General features: G+C 41.3%; 1 protein-coding gene across 2 annotated transcripts in view; it reads right to left on the bottom strand.

Annotated features, from left to right (window-relative positions):
• The window catches only part of PYGO1 (pygopus family PHD finger 1), a 51,346-nt gene extending 31,816 nt beyond the window's left edge, over window positions 1-19,530 (bottom strand). For both annotated transcript variants that reach the window (XM_029575041.1, XM_029575040.1), the window contains exons 1-2: window positions 19,077-19,530; window positions 12,315-12,400 (exon numbers count right to left, since the gene is read on the bottom strand). In XM_029575041.1, the coding sequence (XP_029430901.1) occupies window positions 12,315-12,400; window positions 19,077-19,125 (135 nt within the window). In that variant the 5' untranslated portion in view covers window positions 19,126-19,530. The remainder of the gene's footprint in view (window positions 1-12,314; window positions 12,401-19,076) is intronic.
• Window positions 19,531-24,617: the final 5,087 nt, after the last annotated feature.

Raw genomic sequence — 24,617 nt, 5'->3', positions numbered from 1 at the left:
TGATATAGATTATGTATGCAGGAAACTGGACCTGTTAGATGTCTGGAGGGTTTTGAATCCCACGGCCCGAGAGTATACCCATGTCTCCCGAGCGCACCACACTATGACACGCATTGATTATGTGCTCGTGGCTTCTTCTCTATTTACTTGGGTCGAAGCAGCAGACGTTGGCTCCATAGTAATATCAGACCACGCTCCAACGTGGGTGTGTCTTAAGTTATCCAGGGAGCCCCGTACCCCAGGATCTTGGCGATTTCCGAGCCGCCTGGGTAATGATAAACAATTTCATCAGTATTTGCGCCAAAAATGGGAGGAATTTGCGCGAAACAATGAAGAACACATAGGTCAACCAATACTTTTTTGGGCAACAGGGAAAGCTGTTATACGTGGCGATATCATTGCCTATACTGTTAAAAGGAGGAAACAGCTCGTGAGCTCTATTTTGCAGTTAGAAAAGGAATTAAAAGATCGGAAACGACTGCTAGCACAGGCCCCGTCACCAGCCACTAAAGAAGCTTATTGGGCGTGTTTAAATCAACTGAACTCCCTTCTTCATATGAGAGCTCAGAGGGCCCTAACACATGCAGAGCTTAATTACCATCGCTTTGGGAATAAAGCGGGAGGCTTACTTGCCAGATTAGTAGCCACTAAAAGAAGGAAAAACTTTATCAGCAGCCTCCGCACAGACACTGGGCAATTGGTTACCAAAACTTCAGAGGTTTGTAAGGTTCTGCGGGACTTTTATGGCCACTTGTACACAGAAGATAGAGTAGGCTCCTCACATGATGAAGCAGAGTTTTTTAAAACTCTCTCTTTGCCGCAATTGACAGCCTCTCAACTAGACGCTTTAAACAAACCAATTTTGGAACAAGAAATTCAGCAGGTAATCCAACAAAGTAAGCCCCATAAAGCTCCCGGTCCAGACGGCTTCCCTTCCGACTTTTATAAAATTTTAAGGCCTCAACTAACCAAGCCATTATGTCAGTTCTTCAGGGAAGCGGAATTGGTGGGGGAATTTCCTAGTGACTTTAATACAGCTTATATTACTATTCTCCCTAAACCTGGGAAGGATCCTTTAAACGCCGCTTCCTACCGCCCTATATCACTCTTAAATTGTGATCTGAAAATTTACGCCCGTATCTTAGCTAATCGTTTGAGTACGACCCTTCCAGATATCATTTCTTCCCATCAAACTGGATTTGTTAAACACCGTAAGCCCAGTTCCACAGTTATCAAACTACTGTCTGCAATTGAAATCGCTAGGCAACAGGGGCACCCATCCATGGCGGTCGGATTTGATTCCGAGAAAGCCTTTGATAGGGTGGCTTGGGACTATATGTTCTCTGTATTGCGCAGATTTGGGATAACAGGGAATGTCTATCACCGGATCACCATGTTATATAAGAATCCAAAATCCCATCTCCTGGTAAATGACACGCTCTCTGATACCATCTCTATCCAGCGGGGAGTCAGACAAGGTTGTCCCCTGTCGCCTATTTTATATGTCCTCTCTCTGGATCCCTTGCTAAGGAAATTGGGTAGTTCTCCGGCGATATCTGGGTTTCAAGATATCTCTACTCCATTTACTATAGCAGCTTTTGCGGACGATATGTTAATCTTCCTTCGCAATCCCTTGTTGGCCTTACCAGAGGTGCTTGATATTCAGAGGGCCTTTGGTAAATTCGCTGGTTTAAAAATTAATACCGATAAGTCGGAGGCCTTGGATATCACCGGGCGATTGCAGGCTTCATGGGTAGGGGTGTTCCCTTTAAAGTGGGTCTCCTCTGACCTAAAGTATCTGGGAGTCAAGATTCCAGCGGATCCAACCCAGTTATACGCCCTTAATGTAAGTCCCTTAAAACAAAAACTGATTCGTAGCCTGAGCCAGTGGAGGGATCTCCCCCTCTCCCTGTCAGGGAAGATACAATTGGTGAAAATGATGGAGATATCACGCTGGATATATTTATTCCAAATGTTGCCTATCTGGTTGACCCGGACAGATATTAAGGAAATTAACCGAGCATTAAACCTGTTTATCTGGGGGGGGCAAACGGGCTCGCATATCCTTATCAATGTTAATGCAGTCAAAACAACGGGGAGGTCTTAATTGCCCGGATTTGTCTTATATAACTGTGCTTGTTTACTTCGCCACATCAGAGATTGGCTCTTTGATACGGATTATGTTACTCCATTGCAATTCTATAAGGATTGGGGGGCTCCTTGGTCTTTAAGCTCTCTTTTACATATGCCCTCTGATATGTTACCTCCGTACTTACTTCACAGCACAATGATCAGGCCTATGCGTCAAGCATGGAGATTTATTTGCAAGCAATTGAGACTCTGGCCGGGCATCACAGCCTGCCTGCATATCACCGGTTGCCCCCTGTTTCCTCCAGGGATGGACCGTTCACTCTTTACCACCAGGAAAGAGAAAGGACTGATTTGGATCTCGCAGCTATTTAGTTCCGGCTTGGCTTCCGGTCATCTTCTCAGCTTTCAAGACCTGAGGATTAAATACTCGCTTGCCAACCAAGACCATTATGGGTTTCTTCAGTTGAGGCACTTCATCCAGGTACAATGCGGCAGGAATCCCAGGTTTCCGGAATATGCCTCCGTCCATAATTTGTTGCTCGGGCTGGACAACAAACGTTTGAAATGTGCCCAGTATTATAAAGGTTTATTAGACCTTAAGTCTCAAACATACCTTCACTCTTTACTGGCGACCTGGAACTCTGGCCTGGGCACTTCAATCCCCTGTGATACCTTTTTATCCTGCTTTGCGAACATAGCTAAAATGGTAGATAATGTAACCTTCCGGGACAAGCAATTCAAGTTGTTACATTTTGCCTATTATTCTCAACGGCATGCCTACCATATGGGACTTGTACCTCACGCTAGCTGTCTACGCTGCTCACACCCCAAACCGGATTTATTGCACTGCTTCTGGTTTTGCTCTTATGTTCAAAAGTTTTGGTCCTTGATCGCGAACAAAGTCAATCACCTTTGGACCTCAGATATACTGTTAGTACCTGAAATTTGGCTACTGGGCCTTTATGACTCTCATGTTGACTGGTTGTCTGTACCACAACGCTTGCTGCTTGATAAATTGGCTTTGATGGCAAAATCGGCCATACTATCCTCCTGGACGGTCTCCTTTCCGGACTTATTTGCCATATGGACCCAGAAACTCCATCATCTGGTACATTTGGAGCACTTGTTGGCCTACACACTTGCCTCTAAACGCCTGTCTTTATTCCATGAGATTTGGGATCCTTACTTGACCCTGTTGCCAGAACCACTTCAACGACAACTGGTCCCCAAGAAGTTCTCTCAGCCTCCTCATTCCTCAACCGCGTGAGAGTTTCCTGCTTACCAACAGGACCGTGGGACCTTGGCTGTGATGTCCACGCACGTCATTGGATTACGGATTGTCAACGGGATTGACTCTCGAGCGTGGCTCTTACTGAGACCTACGGGGATTCCTCTTTTCTCACTATTGAGTCTGCTGAGTACAGTCCTGGCCCACGCTGAAGTATACTTTACTTGTCACGCCCGACGCGCTTCTGTATATGTCTTTTTATGCCACACCTGACTTTGACTTTGAACTCTGATATTTGATCTTTAAACTCTGATATTTGATCCTTGGTTTCATTATTTCTGGCTCTTTGTGGTTCTATGTGCATACCCTACCTGTTTAGACATTATGTTGCTTGGGTGGGAGGGAGGGCGGGAGGGAGGGGGGTGGGGGAATAAAGCTGAGGAGGCAATGTTTACCCTCCCTAAAAAATTGGGGTGTTATGTTCATAAGTCGATACGCTACTGTCATGTTGACAGCTGCAGGAATGGCAGTTCTATGCATTTCACATATTGTATGTTTTCTGGCGCATACCTATACTGTTGTGTGTTACTTCTGTTGTATTCAATGTGACTGTTATATTTGGTCAACACCTGAATAAACATTATTCTGTAAAAAAAAAAAAAAAAAGAAATATCTCTGGATGTTAAGTTCTCACTGTACTATTGCTATGGCAGGGCTGTGTGACTTGAGCTGGGGAGTCAAGGGTTCTACGACAGTTGGTTTGCCTTGTTATTTACAGGGCAGTCTGGCCTTCCTTTTATGTCTCCTTTTCAAACTTTGATAATTGATGTTAATATTGCTTCTTTTTTTTTTTTAATTATCTCTATTAATTTTTCAACTTAAATACAAGTAAGGATTAGTCCTTACTATAAGGCATAGCATAATACATTTGTCAAATCATCTTATATTAAACACCTTATATATAATTTATACTATTTGCCTTATACATACCATGAAATCTGAAAGATTCTTTTTAAGAAATTAACAGAGCAGTTACTTATAACCAAATTTTTCCAAATAATACAGAAAGTAGTGGAGATATCATTTATAATCCTGGATCTACAAACAGATAAACAGACAATATTAATTAGATTCCTCTCTAGAGGTTAAAAATGTTTCTAATTGCTCAGGCTCCAGAAAAACATACCGTATATTATCTATTGTCAGGATACATTTACATGGAAATTTAATCAGTATTTGTGCCCCCAATGCTCGTGCTCTAGGGCAAAGATTCAAAAATCTCTTCCTACGGATTTGTGTCACTCTTACCACGTCTGGATAAATCCAGATCCTTTCCCCCAAATATAATTTATTCCTACATTTGAGAAAATTTCTCAACACATTATCTCTTTCCATAGCTATAGCAAATGTAATCAATAATATACCTCTCCTTTCTATCTGATCTTCCTGAGAGGTCTCTAGAAAACCTGATAAATCTTCTAAGGGGGATGGTGAGAGTACATTTTCTTTAGGAATAGTTTTTACCCCTTCTCCTTCCCCACTTTTCAAAGTATCAGGTAAAAAGTACACTTTAATTACATTAGGCATACTTGTGGGGGAGAAGGATAATATATCTTTAAGATATTTATTTAGTTGTTCATTAGGGGAAATGAGTTTACATTTTGGGAAGTTTATCATTCTCAGATTATTATATCTGAGTCTGTTCTCTAAAATCTCTATTCTTTTATCATTTCTACTTTCCCCTTGAATTAAAGTAGTTTGTATTTCTTTAATTTGTTCTACTTGATTATCTAATTTTTGAATTTTTATAGAGTTAGATAAAACTACAGGGTTAACCGTTAATGACTGATCCTGAAAATCTTGAAAAGCATGGGTTAGAGATACTATCGTTTTTTCAAACACAGAAATAGCATGCCATAAAACATCTAAAGTGACAACTTCTGGTTTTTTTTTTAACAACGATACCTCGGGTATGATTACTGGAGATCTCTGAGCACAAATTGATACATTTTCTGTTCCTGTTTGTATTTCCCCTTCAGTGGATATTGGAGTAGAACTCCCAATTCCAGATATCGTCCCGATATTAATCTCTTTCAGGGCAGCTAAAATTTTCTCGCCCTGAAAGTGTCCAATTTTTGCAGCGGCTGTTGCTCCCTCAACTGCTTCTCCACCTTGTGACATCTTTGGTCTCAGGGGACTAGCAGTATCAGACGCTGTATCATGGAGGGGATGAGAAGGGGTCACAGGAGCACCAGGGCTCAAAGATATTTCATCAAGAGGTAGAGGATTCTGCTCCTGATCCTGCAACCCAACTGACTCTCCTGGTGTAAGCCCCACTGCAGAGTAGAATTCTTTAATCTTTGTTTGAGTTGGGGAGGTCTGGCGAGGGGTCGAGGTTCCCTCCCTCACCTTCCCTTTCCTTTTTGTGTGCGGCATTAAGTTAAACAGGGAAAAAAAAAGACCATCAACAAAGAGTCCGAGTTCCACTTACTGCGTGCTTTCTATTCTTCTCGAATCTTTCAGTTGGAGGGCTGCTTGGATCCGAGGGTAGATAGTGTCTTAAAAGGTAATTATTTTAGAGGATTCCCCCCAAACAAAATCAAAGCCGCGCGCGCGGCTTAGGCAGCGCACCGGCGTGGACTACGCGCCGCTCCGGCCCTGGTTTTATCGGCTGGGTCTCGGTGGGGGCGGAAGTGACGTCACGCCCCTCTCCACTCCGGGACTCCCGAGTCAGGTAGAAAGACTCCTTTGGCAATGGAAAGAGGGTCCTCAGCTGGAAACAAATCCTGCGCCTCCTCTCTCTCTCAAGTCAGCCTAGACTGCGCGCCGCTACAGCCCTGGTTTTATCGGCTGGGTCTCGGTGGGGGCGGAAGTGACGTCACGCCCCTCTCCACTCCGGGACTCCCGAGTCAGGTAGAAAGACTCCTTTGGCAATGGAAAGAGGGTCCTCAGCTGGAAACAAATCCTGCGCCTCCTCTCTCTCTCAAGTCAGCCTAGACTGCGCGCCGCTACAGCCCTGGTTTTTATCGGCTGGGTCTCGGTGGGGGGCGGAAGTGACGTCACGCCCCTCTCCACTCCGGGACTCCCGAGTCAGGTAGAAAGACTCCTTTGGCAATGGAAAGAGGGTCCTCAGCTGGAAACAAATCCTGCGCCTCCTCTCTCTCTCAAGTCAGCCTCGATTGCGCGCCGCTACGGCCCTGGTTTTATCGGCTGGGTCTCGGTGGGGGCGGAAGTGACGTCACGCCCCTCTCCACTCCGGGACTCCCGAGTCAGGTAGAAAGACTCCTTTGGCAATGGAAAGAGGGTCCTCAGCTGGAAACAAATCCTGCGCCTCCTCTCTCTCTCAAGTCAGCCTCCAATATTGCTTCTTTAACTGTTTATAGAATTCATTCTTCTGTTAAGAAGCAGCAGCTATTGACTATGTTTGGGAAAACTAATGCAGGTTTTATTTTTACAAGATTTAACTGATTATGAACATTAAATATTTAAACAGGGCTGAGTGGACCAATGTGTTTTCATCATATTGTAGAAATATTGTAGAAATGTTATTCTTTTTCATAAGAAAATGTATTAGAGACCCTGAGGGGCGTTTTGTGGTGGTTAGTGGATCTCTATTAAAAAAAAAAAAGTGTTTTACAATATTTATGCTCATGGGGGTTTTTTTCCTCAGTTGGTGGTCATGTAGAGACAATTTTTGGCCCATACCTTAATAGTGGGAGGTGCTTTTAATGTGATTAATAGGCCAAAGTCACCAAACCCCAACAGCACTGCTCAGAACTCAGGGATTTCTTTTCTCATGAAAGAGCTTCAGTTATTAGAAGTATGGCAAGTGTTATATCCTGATGATCTGTCTTTTACCTTTTATTCTCAGCCCCACAATAGTTATTTGTTGATATCTACCGCTGCTTTTCATGCTTTACAGCAAGCAGATATTGGTACCTCGCTTCACTCCAATCATGCCTCAGTTATGCTTCATTTATTTTTCCAAAGTAGGGCTTTTAAATGGCATTTCAATCCTTCCTTATAATATGGATCTACATTTTAAGGATTATTTGTCTCAGACATGGAAAGACTATGTGCTATTTAATGATTCTCTGGGCATTTTATCAGATGTGTTTTGGGCTGCTGGTAAAACAGTATTATGTGGTGAAATAATAGCATATGTTGTGAATAAGGGCACAGCCCAGAACAGAGAAATATTGAGACTGCATTTAGAATTTGGTAAGTTGAAAAAAACAGCACATACAATCTATCTCACAGAAAGTGGAAGGACAGACTGTTGCAATGATAAAGAATCTTAATCAATTTGCCCTAAGTTCATTATAGGATTTTAGGAATACGCTTTTTCAACATGGGAATAAATCTGGTAGATTATTGGCTAGAATGGTTAAGCATGCTAAGGTGAAGCAATATGTTACTTCTATCTATGGGCCTAATTCACTAACGTATTTCTCCCATTCTGTGTCTATGGGAAAATGCCTTGATGAATCAGGCCCTATGATTTCTCTGCGAAAAAACACACAGATTTATAGAAAATACAAAAAATATGTGGGTTTAGTATGGAGGTCCTCACCCCCAAGGAATGGGGGAAAAAAACTAGGAAGGCTAAACAACAGTCAAAGGCTGACAGGAGGTAAACCCCTATTATACCCATATATAATTTCTTATGTTCTTATAAGCCAAAGACTTGACAAAGTTACTTGCTTCATATGCAGTCTAACTTCCCGGGATCATGGAGGTGTTAGCGGCTTCCAGATAGATTTTACTTTTAGAAGGCTCAAATTGGGCAAGAGCCTAGGCTAGATGGCCAGGGGTCGGAGTTTTATATCATACTGCAGCCTTGTATTACGACTCCTATGCTGAATATGTATGATTTCTAAAGATCAAACAGGGTTTTTACATTTCCCACATGGAGTGCTGAATGTGAGAAAGATGGTGGAAGTCTTATGGTCTCCTCATATGTGCAGCAGGAGGGGTATTTTCATTAGTTTAGATGCTGAGAAGGCCTCTGACTGGTCTCAGTGATCGTATCTTTTCTGGGTCTTAGCACATTATGGGATTTTTTATTTTTTTTTTTACAGTGGATTCAATCGACTAGATTATTTATGAATGGTACAGTTTCTCCTTTTGCATTATAGAGTGGAACTAGACAGGGTATCTGCTTACCCTTCTTTATATTTTCACAATTGAGCCTCTTAGTTTAGTTTATTAAAATGTATGAATTGCTTGGTGTGCAGGGCTCTGAGTGATTTACAAGACTACATACATAAAATAGAAAATGTGCTTACCGTAAACAGTGTTTCCATAGATAGCAGAATGAAATTAGCCATGCTGACCCACCCACCTCCCTGGACAGACTCTCCAAGCACTGCTCCGCTGGTTACGCTATGTTATAGACTGAGGAGAAGATGGCGATCGCGTGGGAAGGCGCATGCAGCAGCACAGAGCAAGAGCTCTGTGATATCAGAGAAGTTCCGCCTCAAGACCCTCGGAGGATGTCCCGGACAGCATGGCTAATTCAGCTTGCTATCAATGGGAAATAAACAAGAATAGAAACATACATCACAATACTGCAATAGACTCATAAAACAAAAAAAGTTACGAAGTACCTCTGTTATTCATGGCTTTTGGCTGGGCAATCATGAACATAAGATCTGGGGGTTTTTTTACTGATATAATTCTTCTTATTGCTAATTCACAAGACTCTCTGTCTCTTCTGTTGTCCCTTTTTGATATGTATGGAGCTCTTTCAAAATCAATTATAAGTCATAAGCATAAGGATACTGGGAAGAACTGGGATGGTCCCTTTCCGCAGCGGTGGGCTGAAGATTACATTAAATATTTGGGTACAGTATTTTCAGGTGTATAAGTCATACTCTTGCTTAAAACAGGACCTTTGCCGTCAAAATCCATAGATAAGTTGCACTGGTATATAAGACGCACCTCTCCATCCCCCGGCACATGGTGGCAGGGCATACGAGCACATGTGCATGAACTGGAGAGAAAGAGCGAGGTGTGTGGCGGTGGGGCATATGTGCGGCTGCGCACAGTGTGTGGCAGATGAATTGGACAGAGAGAGAAAAATGCAATAGATAAGTCGCACCTACGATATTTTAGGGAAAAAAAACCCAAACACCGAAAAATATGGTATATATATTTCTGTTGATACATTCAGTTATAAAGCTGATGTAGGTCAGCTCTTGTACATAAAATTCAAGATCAGTTGAATGTATGGAAAGAATTACCACTCTCTTTATTGAGGAGGAGTACATTATTTAAAATAGTCCTGCTTCTTAATTGCTTTGTTGTTTACAAATACTACCATAATGATATTGCTATGTTGACATTTGCATTGGTATGCTTCAAGTAAGGGTGCAAAGATCGGTTATTTAAACTTATGTATACCAAAGCCTTTGGGGACTTAATATTCCTGATTTTCATTTTTATAATGCAGTTCAATTACATTTTCTTTAGGAATGAATCTCTGTTGTAACGCTGATAAGGTGGCATCTCATTTGTCTTCCCATTTTTTCTATATGTTATCCATATGCATAATGCTGTTCTTCTGGATAAGATGTATATCAATCCTTTATTTTTCCTGTATTACAAGCCTGGAGATGTGTATGGAAATGGTAGGGGGCGGCTTCTATATTATCGAAATTTTTGCCATTAGTCGGGAATAGCGAATTTCTCCAGGTTTGGAAATGGGGCCTTCTCAACGGAGGGATAAAAACTTGAGGCCTGTTGCTAATTTGTACTGCAAGGCTCATGATACCATATATTCGTTTGTCCAATTAAAAGAACATAAGAACATGTCATACTGGGTCAGACCATCAAGCCCAGCATCCTGTTTCCAACAGTAGCCAATCCAGGCTACAAGTACCTGGCAAGTACCCAAACACTAAGTAGATCCCAAAATACTGATGCCAGGGAATAGCCACGTCTATTATTAAGGTAACTTGATTAAATTTTGGTTTACCTGCTAAGCATTTTTATGCCTACTTACAGGCTTGCCACTATATTTATTCCTTAAAGTCTCTGTATCCAACCTTGCTCAAACCTGCTGGTTTTGACAATGAGCTGAGAGCCATAGGGAGACTAGGTAATAAGTTGCTGCATTGGTATAAGCTATGGTGACTGAAATGGGATCCTTAGCTGCATGCTAATTTATCCAGCTTTTGAAGCAAGACTTTGGACCTAGATGTTACTTCTCACTACATTCTTAACATCAGTAAAATGTCAATTGATGCGAGGTTCCAAATGATTCAGTTTAAAACATTGCAACATTATACTGAGTGTTAAGGCCTTTGGGATGGGTATTGTGATTTTGATACTTGTATTAAATGTCATATTGAGAAAGGCTCTTTGGAACATAATTTTGTTTTGTGTTCTAGGCTATTTAGTTTCTGTGAGGAGGTTCTTAATAACATTGAATGGGTGATTTCTCCAAAACCTCCCTTTTGTGGTAAATGGTTATTGTTGGGATCCATTTGCTAGGCAGTGGGGCTAGCCATTGAATATAGAAAATTTGTACAGAAAGCAGTACTTTCAGCTAAATATTGTGTTCTATTATACTGGCTTCAGGAAGTTTCTCACTCTCTTCACTTATGGCATCAACACATGGTTAATTGGATGCAATCGGAAAGATGATATTTTTACATCCTGAAAGGAGTCAAATGATTGTCATGCATATGGAACTTTTCTTTCATTGTTTACCAGTTAATAAGCATAAGAGATTAGAGGAACTGAAGTATTCTGCGGTTTGGCACAAGTAGATTCTATAAATTTATGTCTGCTAATAGGATGAGTGAGTGTGTGCATGGGATGTCTTTGTGCTGGTTACATGTGGTTACTATGGTAATGTCTGTTTATTATAAACATTTGATGCAATATTGTGCATAGCGTATGGTCAACTGACATTCAGGCCGATTCAGTAAAAACGCAGGAGAGCGGACGAACGCCCGCTCTCCCAGCGTGCGCGATACAGTATTCAAATGAGGTGATGCGGTAGAATTGGGCAAAAGGAGGCGCTAGGGACACTAGCGCGTCCCTAGCGCCTCAATTTTGCTGGCATCGGTTCTCGAGCCCGCTGACAGCCACGGGCTTGGAAACCGGATGCCGGCAAAATTGAGCGTCCGGTTTTCAGCCCGACAGCCATGGGCCGAATTCAAATTTTTTTTTTTTTACTCTTCGGGACCTCCGACTTAATATCACCATGATATTGAGTCAGAGGGTGCACAGAAAAGCAGTTATTACTGCTTTTCTGTGCACTTTCCTAGTGCCAGAAGAAATTAGCACCCACCTTTGGGTCGGCGCTAATTTCTGAAAGTAAAATGTGCGGCTAGGCTGCACATTTACTTTCTGTATCCCGCGTGCATACCTAATAGGACCATCAACATGCATTTGCATGTTGAGGGCGCTATTAGGTGCCGCGGGTTGGACGCACGTTTTCCTCCCCTTACTAAATAAGGGGTAAGGGAAAATGCGCGTCCAAGAGCACGCACTGTATCGGCCTGATTGTGGGGTTCTCTCTTTTTGCTATGATTGTTGGACATATTGCAATATGGCATCAATATAAAGAGTTGAAAAAAAATAAGAGACATAAGGGTCATCCTGGTTTAGACCATGGCCCATTGAGCCCAGCATTCTATTTCCGACACTGGCCAATGCAGCTTACAAGTACCTGGCAGATCCGCAATAGTTGATCTATTTATTTTCTCTCACTCCCTGGGATAAGAGTGGCTCTCATGTCTTCCTGGCTAATAACTGCTTTATTTTTAGACCATTTAGCTTTTCCATTTTGAGGCCTCCTTGAAATAAAAAGTACACACAACAACAACAAACTTTTTGTTTCTTTTTAGCACACGGGTAATTTAAGTTTTTCAAATACTACACCCAACTGCCTGATTTCCACAGACCTTTTCTTACAGAGGTTGTTCCCCTTCCTATAAATACAAAACAAATTAGTACAGCTCTAGTAATACAACATAATTACCTGTGTATTTGACTTGCGCTTCTTCTTATCAGGGCTTCCCAAATGTATGCTTGATCCTCCTAACCCATCCAATCCACCATCACCACCTATAAGATTTAAATTAATGTATTTTTTCGTTTTATACTGTTTGTTTTTGCACAGTATCCCAAATATTACACAAGACTAATGAAACCACATAAACGCAAATTTAAAGACCACTTAGGGATGCGAACATGCCGCCAGTCTCATTTATACTAAGCTGTCTGCAAATACTGAGATCCTCTGAGGATAAAGTTTAATTCTCAATTTAATAGTAATCTGTTCTTACACTGCCACTTTATCCAGGAACTTAATACACTTTACCAACATCACATTTCAAAAAGATACATCATAATTTATGAGAGATGACTGTATGAACTACACAGTAATACATTTCAATTCCTGCTATCTACATGTGGGTAAATTAAAGCAACAGGAGACAGACTATGACAGGAGATAAAAATAAACACCCATCCAATCTGCCTAGTCTCCTTACCTGCTCCAATATCAAGAAACCATGATCTCCAGCTTTACTCTTGCTTCAACCATCATGGAGTATCTCCAATGGAGCAGCAGGCTAGGAGCCAGGGAATTCAGGGTTCAAATTCTACCAGATCCAAACTTACTGGGAGATGCATCAAGCCATGATAGGGTTCTAATGTGCGTCAAACAATGTTCATCGCTCAATATAGCCCTATCATGGCAATATGCATGATTATTTGCATGGCCTTGTCCAGATTCCCTCCTCTATTACAATGAGCTGCTTTGCATGCAAGAATTTTGCAAATCCATTCAAAGCAGCTCGTTAATATGCAATCTGATGTAAATAACTTATCACAGTCAACTTCGAAAGTTGTCAACCATGATAGGTTAATACCGCCTCCATGGGAAATGGTAATCTCAAGCAGGAGTCCCAGGACCCTAATGCAGGTCCCTAGGCTCCCACATTAGATTTAAAGGGCCATACAAATAAACTAAAAGTCTTGGAACCCTGTCCAGCGAGATGAGCATCAACTACTTTTTCACAGATCCTCTGAAATGGTTTTTTTGATTGTGACATAAATTCCCAATAACTCTTAAAATGAAGGCCAAACACAAAATCTTTTGCACCTTTATATAAGGATGATCAAACTATCATACAGATCCACTCTATAGGATTGATTACTTGACACCAATTGAAGCACCTGATTATAATTAGACAATTAACTGTACTAATGAAACTAGGGTTCACATCTCCCCTGTGAACCATGGTGCTTTAAAAAAAAAAAAAAAAAGTTTGACAAACCAGTGTTGCTGATGAGGAATTGGGAATCTTCTTGAGAAATTACTCTGATTTTTATGGAGCTGTGTAATCTTGTATTCTGGCAGGTGGCACTTGTGGACAAGTGCAAGGTGATACATATAAGGAAAAATAATCCATGTTGTAATTACATCTTAGGAGCTACCCAGGAAAGAGATCTAGGCATCATAGTAGATACTACATTGAAATCGTCAGTTCATTGTGCTGCGGCAGTCAAAAAAAACCAAACCATGGTAGGCATCATTAGGAAGGGAATGGTGAATAAAATGGAGAATGTCATAATGCCTCTGAATCGCTCCATAGTGAGACCGCACTTTGAATACTGTGTACAATTCTGGTTGCCGCATCTCAAAAAAGATATAGTTGCGATGGAGAGGGTACAGAGAAGGGCAACCAAAATGATAAAGGGGATGGAACAGCTCCCCTATGAGGAAAGGCTGAAGAGGTTGGGGCTGTTTAGTCTGGAGAAGAGATGACTGAGCGGTGGGGGGGGGGGGGAGGATATGATAGTCTGCAAAATCATGAAAGGACTTGAACAAGTTAGTGTAAATCAGTTATTAACTCTCTCAGATCATGGAGCAAGCAGCTCATTTGAAACAAATTGAAGAAAATTATTTTTCACTCAGCTCATTGTTAAGCTCTGAAATTCATGGCCAGAGGATGTGGTTATAGCAATTAGTGTAACTGGGTTAAAAAACAGATTTGGGTAAGTTCCTAGAGCAAAAATCCATAAACTGCTATTAATCAGTAAGGAATAGTAGCTTGAGATCTATTTAGTGTTTGGGTACTTTTCAGGTGCTTGTGACTTGGATTGGCCTCTGTTGGAAACAGGATGCTGGGCTTGATGGACCCTTGGTCTGACCCAGTATGGCATTTCTTATGTACTTACTATTTCACACACATACATTGATTCAGAATCAGTCTTATTGTTCCCACTTTGTACATAATTGTCTCAAGAAACACAAAATTGTTTAATTTATATCTTTTATAATCGTATAAAAAGAGACTGGTTTCAAACAAACCAATTAATGTAATCTACTCAAGCTCTTGAAAGGCAGAATATAAATTAAAGGGTATCATGGTAATAAGTTATAATTATTATACTTGGGTTCACAAACTCTCTCTCAACATTGTATGAAGTATTGTCTGCATTGCCTCTAACACTCATCAGCTGCAGAATAAATCTTTTGTAATTTATGTGGTATGAGGTATCAATGGTAAAACATTTTGCAACTATTTTATATTATAGTGGCCAATATTGAGGATTGCCTACCCTTTCTATAACTGTATCCTGAGTAAGTTACAAATTAACTCTCCCCCTATGCCACCATATGTTTGGGTACCAAATATATATTTTAGAAATAAGATCTTTCCTCACCCAAGCCTTTTCACTCAGTAACTCAAATGTCTTCTACCTATCCATCATTTGTCTAAGGCTTTTTATTAGACAAGAGATTTTTAATCTGAAAATATGCAAATAAGTTTGATGATGATAGCTGAAATTTATCTTATAGAGATCTAAAGTTAATAAATTTCCCCCGAGTCCAAAATTATAACTTGCCATCTATTCTCTCCCTAGCTCCTAAAGACATTAAATGTTAATTAAGAACATAAGAAGAGGCAAGATGGCGTCCTGAAGGGTGCACGGAACAGAGCCGCTCCAGCTTTACTCGAAAAATTAAACAAATGCCGCCGAAGAGAAAAGGCAGGGTGAGGGTGTTCCCCTCTATACCTACCCAGCTATCGGAGCAGGCCTTAATAACATCGTTCCTTGCCCAAGGAGCAGTACATCTCGAGGGGGTGAATCCCATTGCGAAAGCGCCGGGAGGAGAGGCGCTCTCACCAGGGACGGAGGTTTCCCTCAGCCCCCCCGCCGGCAGCCAGAGGAGCCTCGACCCCGGAAGCACAGCAACCAGCGCGGACCGATGAGGTCACAGCGACAGGGTTGCTGGGAGAAGCGACGGGTGGCTTAGAGGAAGAAGGCAGTGGAGAGGATTCACCGCGGGAAGGGCTACCGAACCTCGCTGAACCCGTAATTCCATCAGACTCCACTGAAGTGACCCTCTCGATATCGGGTGAACATCCTGAACCTCTGGTAAGGCCTGCGGTCGTCACCCTTGAATCTCTATGGAAACTCTCTGTGGGGCTAACGCTTGCTGTTCGAGACTGCAACCTAAAATTAGACTCTTTTGCCTCCCAAGTCAATAATAAAATTCAAGCTCAGAATGATACTCTTTCCCAACTCCAAACATCAGTTGTGAAGGTCGAATCTGAAATAAATCACCTTAAAGATTTTAATTTGGCTACTTTACAAGACAGAGCTGCTCTTTCTAGAAGACTTGAATTATTGGAAAACTGGAACCGCCGTTTGAATCTAAGGCTAATCAAGTTTCCTAGAATAATGGGAGAGATGCCTATTACAACACTAAAAAGATATTTTGCCGAAGTTCTTTTACTGCCTGAATCGCAATTTCCATTGATAAATAAAGTTTATTTTCTTTTGGGTCAGAATCGTTCAAACGAACAGGCAGTTCCTGCTATGGATTTTCAAAATTTGACAAACTTTTTAGAATCTTCGGCTATTGAGATAATTGATTATTCCACATTGCATGTATCACTAATAGTTGAACAAGATGTTAGTAGGCTTATGGTAGTGTATTTCAAAAATTTAAACACGCTGTTCCATGGTAGTAAGGTTCGTATGTTCCCTGATGTTTCCAAAATAACTCAGGAAAGACGGAAAGGCTTTCTGAGCATGAGACAAAATGTGATTTCTCTTGGTGCAACTTTTGTCCTTAGATACCCGTGTAAGTGCGTTATCAAAAAGGATGCAGATACGTTTATATTTTTTTCCCCAGAGCAATTAAAGCTCTATATAGATACTCATAGCTCCCCAGAGCATACCGTATTTTCAGGGGAATAAAGTAATTATTCTGCTTTTTAATTTCAGGTAAATGCCTTGATTTAATATTAATTTCCTATAATCTCCTTTAAAGTTTGTCTCTTACTGGTTTATTATTTGAGAATTGGTTGCTACTTAGGTAAAATATTCTATTGTATTAGAAAGCTTTACTTAATATTGTTGTTTCCTAAAGTATGCAACATGTTTCCTGTTCACTTTATGATACAAATTGTATTAGAAAAGTCATAAATAAAGAATTAAAAAAAAAAAAAAAAAAAAGAACATAAGAATATGCCATACTGGGTCAGACCAAGGGTCCATCAAGCCCAGCATCCTGTTTCCAACAGTGGCCAATCCAGGCCATAAGAACCTGGCAAGCGCCCCAAAACTAAGTCTATTCCATGTTACCATTGCTAATGGCAGTGGCTATTCTCTAGGTGAACTTAATAGCAGGTAATGGACTTCTCCTTCAAGAACTTATCCAATCCTTTTTTAAACACAGCTATACTAACTGCACTAACCACATCCTCTGGCAACAAATTCCAGAGTTTAATTGTGCGTTGAGTAATTCAGGGAGAAAAGCCAAATTGTATCTTTTCCAAGATAACTGTAAGAGTCCTCCTATCCTCAGACTATACCACAGCATACCCACAAATGTACAGCATATCTAGTAAAGGAGTTCACGGGCATTTTTCTCTTGTTAGATATACAATGGATTAAACTGGGGCAGTCGCAAGAGTGTGATGCTCATTTTGCATCATTTACTTTCTACTTCAGCTTGCTTGACAATCTACCAGCACTTATCTGTGAGGCAAAAAAAGTAGTTCACCAAAATAAGTGCAGATACTGTTGCATAGTCCATATAGATTTTTAAAAAATTATTTTTAATTTTTGTTACTACACATCCGGCAGCTCCACTGTAGTCATCAATATATTTCAGTGGGTCCACTACAGTGGAGCTGCGGGATGTGTAACAACAAAAATTAAAAATATATTTTTTAAAATCTATATGGACTATGCAACAAGTTTCTGCACTTAGTTTGGTGAACTATAATTTCTGAGTGCAGTCTTGCTCTTGTGTTCTTTAGGCAAAAGAAGTAGACATTAATTTTAAGGAGAAGGAACAGCATTCTCATGTAGTTAGGACAGTGCTTCTCAAATGCAACCATCAATGGATTTTTTCACATTTTGGTGGCTGCCACAGATGTAGTTGGCTAATGCTGAATATTTTAGGAAAACGATATTTATGCGGTCATTAGCAAAAGCAGGTGGCCACACTTAGACCACCTAAAAATATATTATAGTTTTGCACCAATATTTAGTATTAATTTATTACAAATATTTAGTAACCACATTAGTACATCTATTTAAAATATACCGTTTCTACATTAGAAATTAGATTAAGACAATTTGAGATCAGTGGTTACTGAATCAGCCTAATGAATATTATGCAGCAGAATTTCATATACAGATTTATTTCATTTACAGATTTTCCTAAAATACTAAGCTCAAGCCATATTTTTTATTTTGTTTCAGAACTAAAGGCAATTTTGAATTGAATACATTTTAAACACCAGCAATTTTTTTTACCTACTTTAAAAAGTTTTTTTCTAATTCTCTTGTGTATCTTTCTCTATAAACATGCAACATGTTCTGTTGTGCATACTTACATCATTTTTTTCAAAGAGAAATGAGAATATTTGCACATAATAAACATGTTTGTAAATTGGAAAGGTGTAGATGAACCCCCTTCCTTTCATAATGATCTTACAAGTTTACAGTTATTTTAATGTTTCTAGTTAAAAATGATATATAGTGGACTACAGTGGAATGGTGATCTCTGTACAAACGGAAAACAGTTTAATTTCGGATGTAGTAGTAACTGCAAACCAACATTTTGCAGGGTCAAAGGCACTGCAAAAAAACTAGATAAATTCATGAAAACTTTAGATCTTACATCTGCTCTATTTCTCGATTGTCTGGAGATATACATACGAGTGATTTTTGGGTCATCAGATATAAAACACACATTCAGAATTATATATTTGGTAGTTTGCCCTGTATGTGAACCTGGATCATTGATCATCAGCTGCTCTTAACGGTTTGTACTTGGGAATCATATTCAGAAAGTGGTAAGGCCCAGGTACTTAAAATATGGAACAGCTTAACTCAAATTTTTCTTATATCCTAAAATGCATTTATTTTACAGTTTTTAATCATAACATTCTCTATACGCAACATAATAGAATGGCCTTAAAAAAAATTTCCTCCAGGCTGCCATAAGAAAGTAAAGCAGAAGGCGGCCACACCGGAAACCAGAAGCAAAGGCTCGCACTGTCCCAAATCCAGTGAGCCCATCTCTTTTCCCGCCCCGTCGCTGACAGACAACCGCCAGCACCGGAATGCAGACAACCGGCTGCGGCGAACCGAGCTCCCTCGGCCACACCACCGAGCTGTGCGGAAAAAGATGGGCCCACGGCGAGGTCTCCTGCCTGACGCCCCACACCGGAGCCCGCTCGCATGCACAACAACGGCGCCTCACCTCGAGCTCTCTTCAGGCCGATGGGGTCCTTGTCTTGTTCCGAGGACATTACAAAAGCACCAGCATGTCTCTGCCACGGGAGGAAGAAAAGGAAGCGGCCGCAACCCTGCGGCGTCCGGGAGGCTCCAGCCTGCTACCGCAGTCCGAGCCCTGCGCTTTGGGGGAGGGGCACCGCTGGGCTCGGCGAAGCTTGGAGAGGAGAGCTGGGAAAGCGACAAGCCTCAGCGGGCGCGAGCTCCGGGGCCCTTCTGGCGCGGCGGGCTGGCAACGGAAGCGCCGCGGAGCCCCGGCATGCTTGGCGCTCGCGCCTGTGTGTACGTGACGTACAGTGTGCGTGGCCTGTCAGCGCGCGCTGCCTGCGGCGGCTCTAGCACCCGCGCTCACCTGAGCGCGAGCCTAGGGTGACACACATTGGACATGCGGTCGTGAGCTTGCAGCTTTCGAAATACACCTTCCAGCTTGGCGAGGAAAGGCGGTGCTGCGACGTGACCCCTTCTCAAACTATCGTGGATTGTATTTTTTTTTTCGTTGCGCTCTGACCCAGCTGTAAAAAGCACAGCAGTATCGCATAACCTTAAAATTAGTATCTCCACATAAAAATATAAGCAGTAGAAACTTCATAATTTGGAAGCTGTAGAATGGCTTAACTGTAAAATTCTCAGTTTATAAACCCTAGAACGTTTTCATGCACCTTCACAGTGGCATAGCCAGAACTGATTTTTTTTAGGTGGGCACAAGGTTAACATGGGTGGGCTGTTGCCATGCGGATCTGAGACTTAGTAGGGTAGTTGTATTCTAATTGATGAATAATGCAATATACTGCACCCTACAATGGCTAAGTAATTTGCAATAACCATTATGCCTCATGCATGAAACTTTAAAACATTTTACCCTGATTATTTCAAGCACTTACCAGCATTAAACAGTCCTTATTAATCTGTATTAATTTATTTTATATTTATTGCAGTTTATAAATACACAAGTATATCATGTAAAAAAAAAAAAAGAAAACAAACATCTAATTATATAATAAAACAAAAATGATTGTATTCTTACATGAATCCTCTTTGCAGAAAGCCAGAAATCATCATAACTATAATAAAATAGCATTAACAGGTGCAGAATTAGGACAATTCAAATTACAATCAACATGAAAAAAATATTCAAATTCTGGTGTCACCTCAGCAAAAAATATCCCTTCACTGCTAAACATTTTAGGACAAATTTTAAAACAGCCACACGCATAAAAATCGGCACTTATATGCGTGGCCTGGCCCTGCGCACGCCATGCACATTTTCAAAAGGGACCGGCCATTCACGTAAGTGCCGATACGCACACAAGTGCCAGGCGATGAAAATGAAGCGGGCTGGGGGAGGCATGGTCTGGGCAGGGAGGGGTGAGACGGAGGCCGGCTGGGACAGTGCGCACCAGCAGCTGGCCATCGCACTCAAGCTACTTCTGCTCTGGATAAGTAGGTAGGGGTTAGGGGTTGGGGTAGAGAGGGAAAAGGGAAGGAAGGCTAGGTAGGGGGGTAGAGAACTGGGGAAGGCCCAATTGCATTGCCATGCGTAATTTAGTAACATGGACGTGCACATGCTCCTTTTAAAATCTACCCCTTTGTGAAGTAACAAAGTTCTACAAAAAAGAGATATCTAGAACCTTGCCATTCTAAACAGTCACAGCACTGAATCTCAGGACTCAAATAACAGAAACCTTATTAAAAAGAGTAATGCAAATACTACACCAGGCCCTAGAACAGTGATGGCTAACCTATGACATGCGTGTCAGAACTGACACGTCGAGACTTTTTGCTGACACGTGCAGCGTTTCGTGGACTATCGGGAATTTTTTTTTTTTAATCGGCTGCGCCGAGCCTTTAAAACTAGTTTTTTAGTATCCCCCCACCCTCCAGACCCCTCCACCCCCCCAATGCCCCCAGGCGCAGTGACAGGCAGATAGGCAGGGCCGCGGCCCGAAGAAAAAGATCACGTTCAAACGCGCTGATGCTCCTCCTCCTTCCTGCCTGTGCGGCCCCGGAAGTAAACGTTGCCGGAGCCACGTGGGCTGGAAGGAGGTGAAGCATCGGCGCGTGCAGAAGAGGAGCAGCGCTTGGTTTACGGGCAGCCGCGAATCCCAAGTCGCAGTGGCCCGAGAAGAGGAAGAGGCCTGGTAGCAGGGCTTCCGCAGAGCCCATCCTGCGACGACCCGCGAAGAGGAGGCCCAGAGGTGAGAGAGAGGCTGAGGGTCTGTAGAGGGTGTGTGTGTGTGCGTGTATGAGATGAGTTGAGAGATTGTGTGTGAGAGTGAGAACTTGAATGTTTGCAGAGACAGCATGTGAGAGCCTGTGTGTGTGTGTGTATATACCAGTGAGTGTGAGAGCATGAGTGTGGGAGTGAGAGTTTGGGGGGGGGTGGAGGGGGAGAGAGTGTTTTAATTAAAGATTTAGCCAATGAAATTCAGCAAAAAAAAGTCACTAAGCAGGTAAGGTAAATAATTATTTTTTTGCTTTATTAATACAGAACATATTAAAATTATATCACAAAATTATGGATTTTTCTAGAAGTGACACACCACCCAAGTTATGCTTGGTTTTTTAATGAATTTTGACACACTGAGCGCAAAAGGTTGGCCATCACTGCCCTAGAACATTAATACATCACTTACTAGAGTAACAGAACAAGCTGAATTACTACAGGGAAACTACGTACTAGCAGAAATACTGCATTTCAGTCACACACAGGCAAAATAAAGACTGACTCTTACCTAAAATAGAAATATGAGACTACAAATTAGAAACAGAAACAGACTAAACCAAAATAGAAAGTCTGAGAAATTAGACTATGAACAGTGGAATCCTGAAGAAAGTGCTAAATACAAAAATATAAGAAATGCACATTCCCAAAGATGGCATATTCCAATTGCTAAAATCTCAAAAAATTTTTTTTACCTTTGTTGTCTGATCTTTGTATTTTTCTAATCAGTTAGTCCCAGTTTCTTTTTTCCCTTGTCATCATTTCCTAGGGTCTCTTCTTATTCTGTTTCTTCTCCTATTATCTTCTTCCCTTCCTCACACACACACACACACAGGTTTCATGCTTTCTCTCACAGACTCCCTCACATACACAGACTCTCATATGCTCTCCCCCTCCAAGCTCTCACTCTTACATTCTCTACACACACCCACACACAAGCTCTCACTCTTAACATGCTGTACCATACACACACATAAGCTCTCATATGCTCTACCACAAACACAAGTTCTCACTCTCATATACTCTCTCCCTTACACACAAGCTCTCACTCTTACACGCCCTACCATAAACTCACACACAAACTCTCACTCTTACATGCTCTACCACAGCAACAAGCTCTCACTCACTCTCTCAACTCTCCCCCCCCCCCCCCAACTCCCATTCTCACCCACAGTCAGAGGCTTACTCAGGCTCCCATTCTAACTCACATACACCCATGCCCAGGCTCCCATTCTCACCCCCACACACACACAAGACTCCAATTCTAATCCACACACGCCCCCAGGCTCCCATTCTCACCCATACACATTCAAGCTCCCATTCTCATCCACATGCACACAGAGCCTTTTCATTAGGTACAGCCAAACTCCTACTTCCACTGCCGCAGGGATGGGATCCTGTGACAGCCTTCCTCCTCCAGCCGTCCTCTTCACTGTCGTGGGGATGGGTTCCTGTGACGACCTTGCTGCTCCGGCCCTCCTCTTTGCCATCAGGAGGATGGGATCCCGAGACAGCATTGCAACTCTGATCCTCCTCTTCGCCATTGTGGGGATGGGATCCTGTGATGGCATTGCTGCTCTGGGCTCTGGCCCTCTTCCAAGTCAGACAGCCCTGGTTGGGTAAGCCTGAGCCGAAAGTGGGTGGGCCATAGCCATGCCACTGCATCTACATTTTAGGCTCTTCAATTGAAATAAAAAATGTATGTAAAAATTGATGTTCTGTAATAAGTATAGACAAGAACTCAGCATTTTGTCAATTTATTTCAAAGTTTTGATAATACGGTCTGTAATAACAGTGGTTTCTTTAATGTTAGTATCATATGAGTTACAATAAAGGAATTCATTGTCAGGCTTGGTTTGTTGATAGTAAATGTTTTTAAAGGGAACATAAAATTATATGCAATAACTAACAAAATCCTTAAAAACAAAAAAGTTAAAACATCGATTGTCCATGTACAGTAAAATTAAATATGTACTACAATCCACCCGAAATGGCTACACTCTAGAACCTCCACATGCATGTTTTCATGCACCTAATTTTTAGGCTCTATAATTTAAAGAAAACAACTGTTTTTGGTGCACAAATTGATGCTCTGTATTAAGCACAAACAAAAGAGTAACCAAGGATAAAAGCTTATTTATAAAGAGACCATCATATAATGGGGTATATTGATTTGCTAAAAAGCAGTTCCTCACAGAAATGCTGCAACATCCAGCGTAACTACTTTCCCCTTTTTTTTTTACATAACCATAGGTCTCAAATGTGCCCAAAACATCACAAAAATGTTTTTTATATATATATGAATGAAAGTGATTCTTATTTTCTTTTTCTCATATACTAATAAAATCCACATGAAAGACAGTCACTTATCTTGCAAAACACTGACAAACATGCCCACTTTTCTTATTTCTTTTCAAATGCTTAATGCCATCATTTACATGGGATTTTCATGCAAGGGCGCTAAGCAATTCTCCCATTTAGAATGCGCATTTTCTGTGTCAAAATTCCTTGCTGCATCAGCGGAAAGTTTTGTGCACAGAATATGTGCATTGAAGTGCAGGACTCTGTTCTCGAAGGTTCATGCTTCAATAAATTGGTTAGTCTATAAGGTGCTATCCAATTTCTACTACTACTACTACTACTACTACTATTTAACATTTCTATAGCACCTCACAACATACACAGTGCTGTACAAACATACCAAAAGTCAGTTCCTGCTCAATAGAGCTTACAATCTAATAAGACAAACATACAGGACAAGAGACTTAGGATATTTCATAAAGCAAGACAGTGGTTAAAAATAAAAGAAAGTTAACAAGACTAAAAACAGACAAGCATAAGATTTAAAAGCGGTTTCAAAAAGGTGGGTCTTTCGATACATCATTTTTGCTACACCAGACTAACAGTTATCTCTCTGAAGATTTTGCATCTGGCCAGCACACTTTTATTACTGCTCCGCTGAAACTTAAAACCGCTAAAAAGGGGAAAAAATATATTTTAAAACTTTAAAAATGTCTATGGATAAGTATGTACTTGTTTGAATAAGTAGTGGCTGCTGCCACTTACCTGGATTAGTACAGATTTAACTGGCTATCTGGCAGAGAGTAAGTCAGTATTTATCCGGCTATCTGGTGTGGCTCACCGCTACTTAACCAGGTAAGTATTTATCCAACTAATTGGAGGCAGCTGCCGTCGCTTATGGCCAATCAGGGATGCCTCCCCCCTTTCCAAGTTAAAATGTGGATTGGAACAGTGCCAAATGCACATTTTACTCTAAATGCCCTCAAG

The sequence above is a fragment of the Rhinatrema bivittatum genome, chromosome 13, assembly GCF_901001135.1.
Source record: "Rhinatrema bivittatum chromosome 13, aRhiBiv1.1, whole genome shotgun sequence".
Classification (NCBI taxonomy): Eukaryota; Metazoa; Chordata; class Amphibia; order Gymnophiona; family Rhinatrematidae; genus Rhinatrema; species Rhinatrema bivittatum.
Note: the sequence above shows the minus strand (reverse complement) of the source record. Positions and strands in the feature narration are given on the sequence as shown.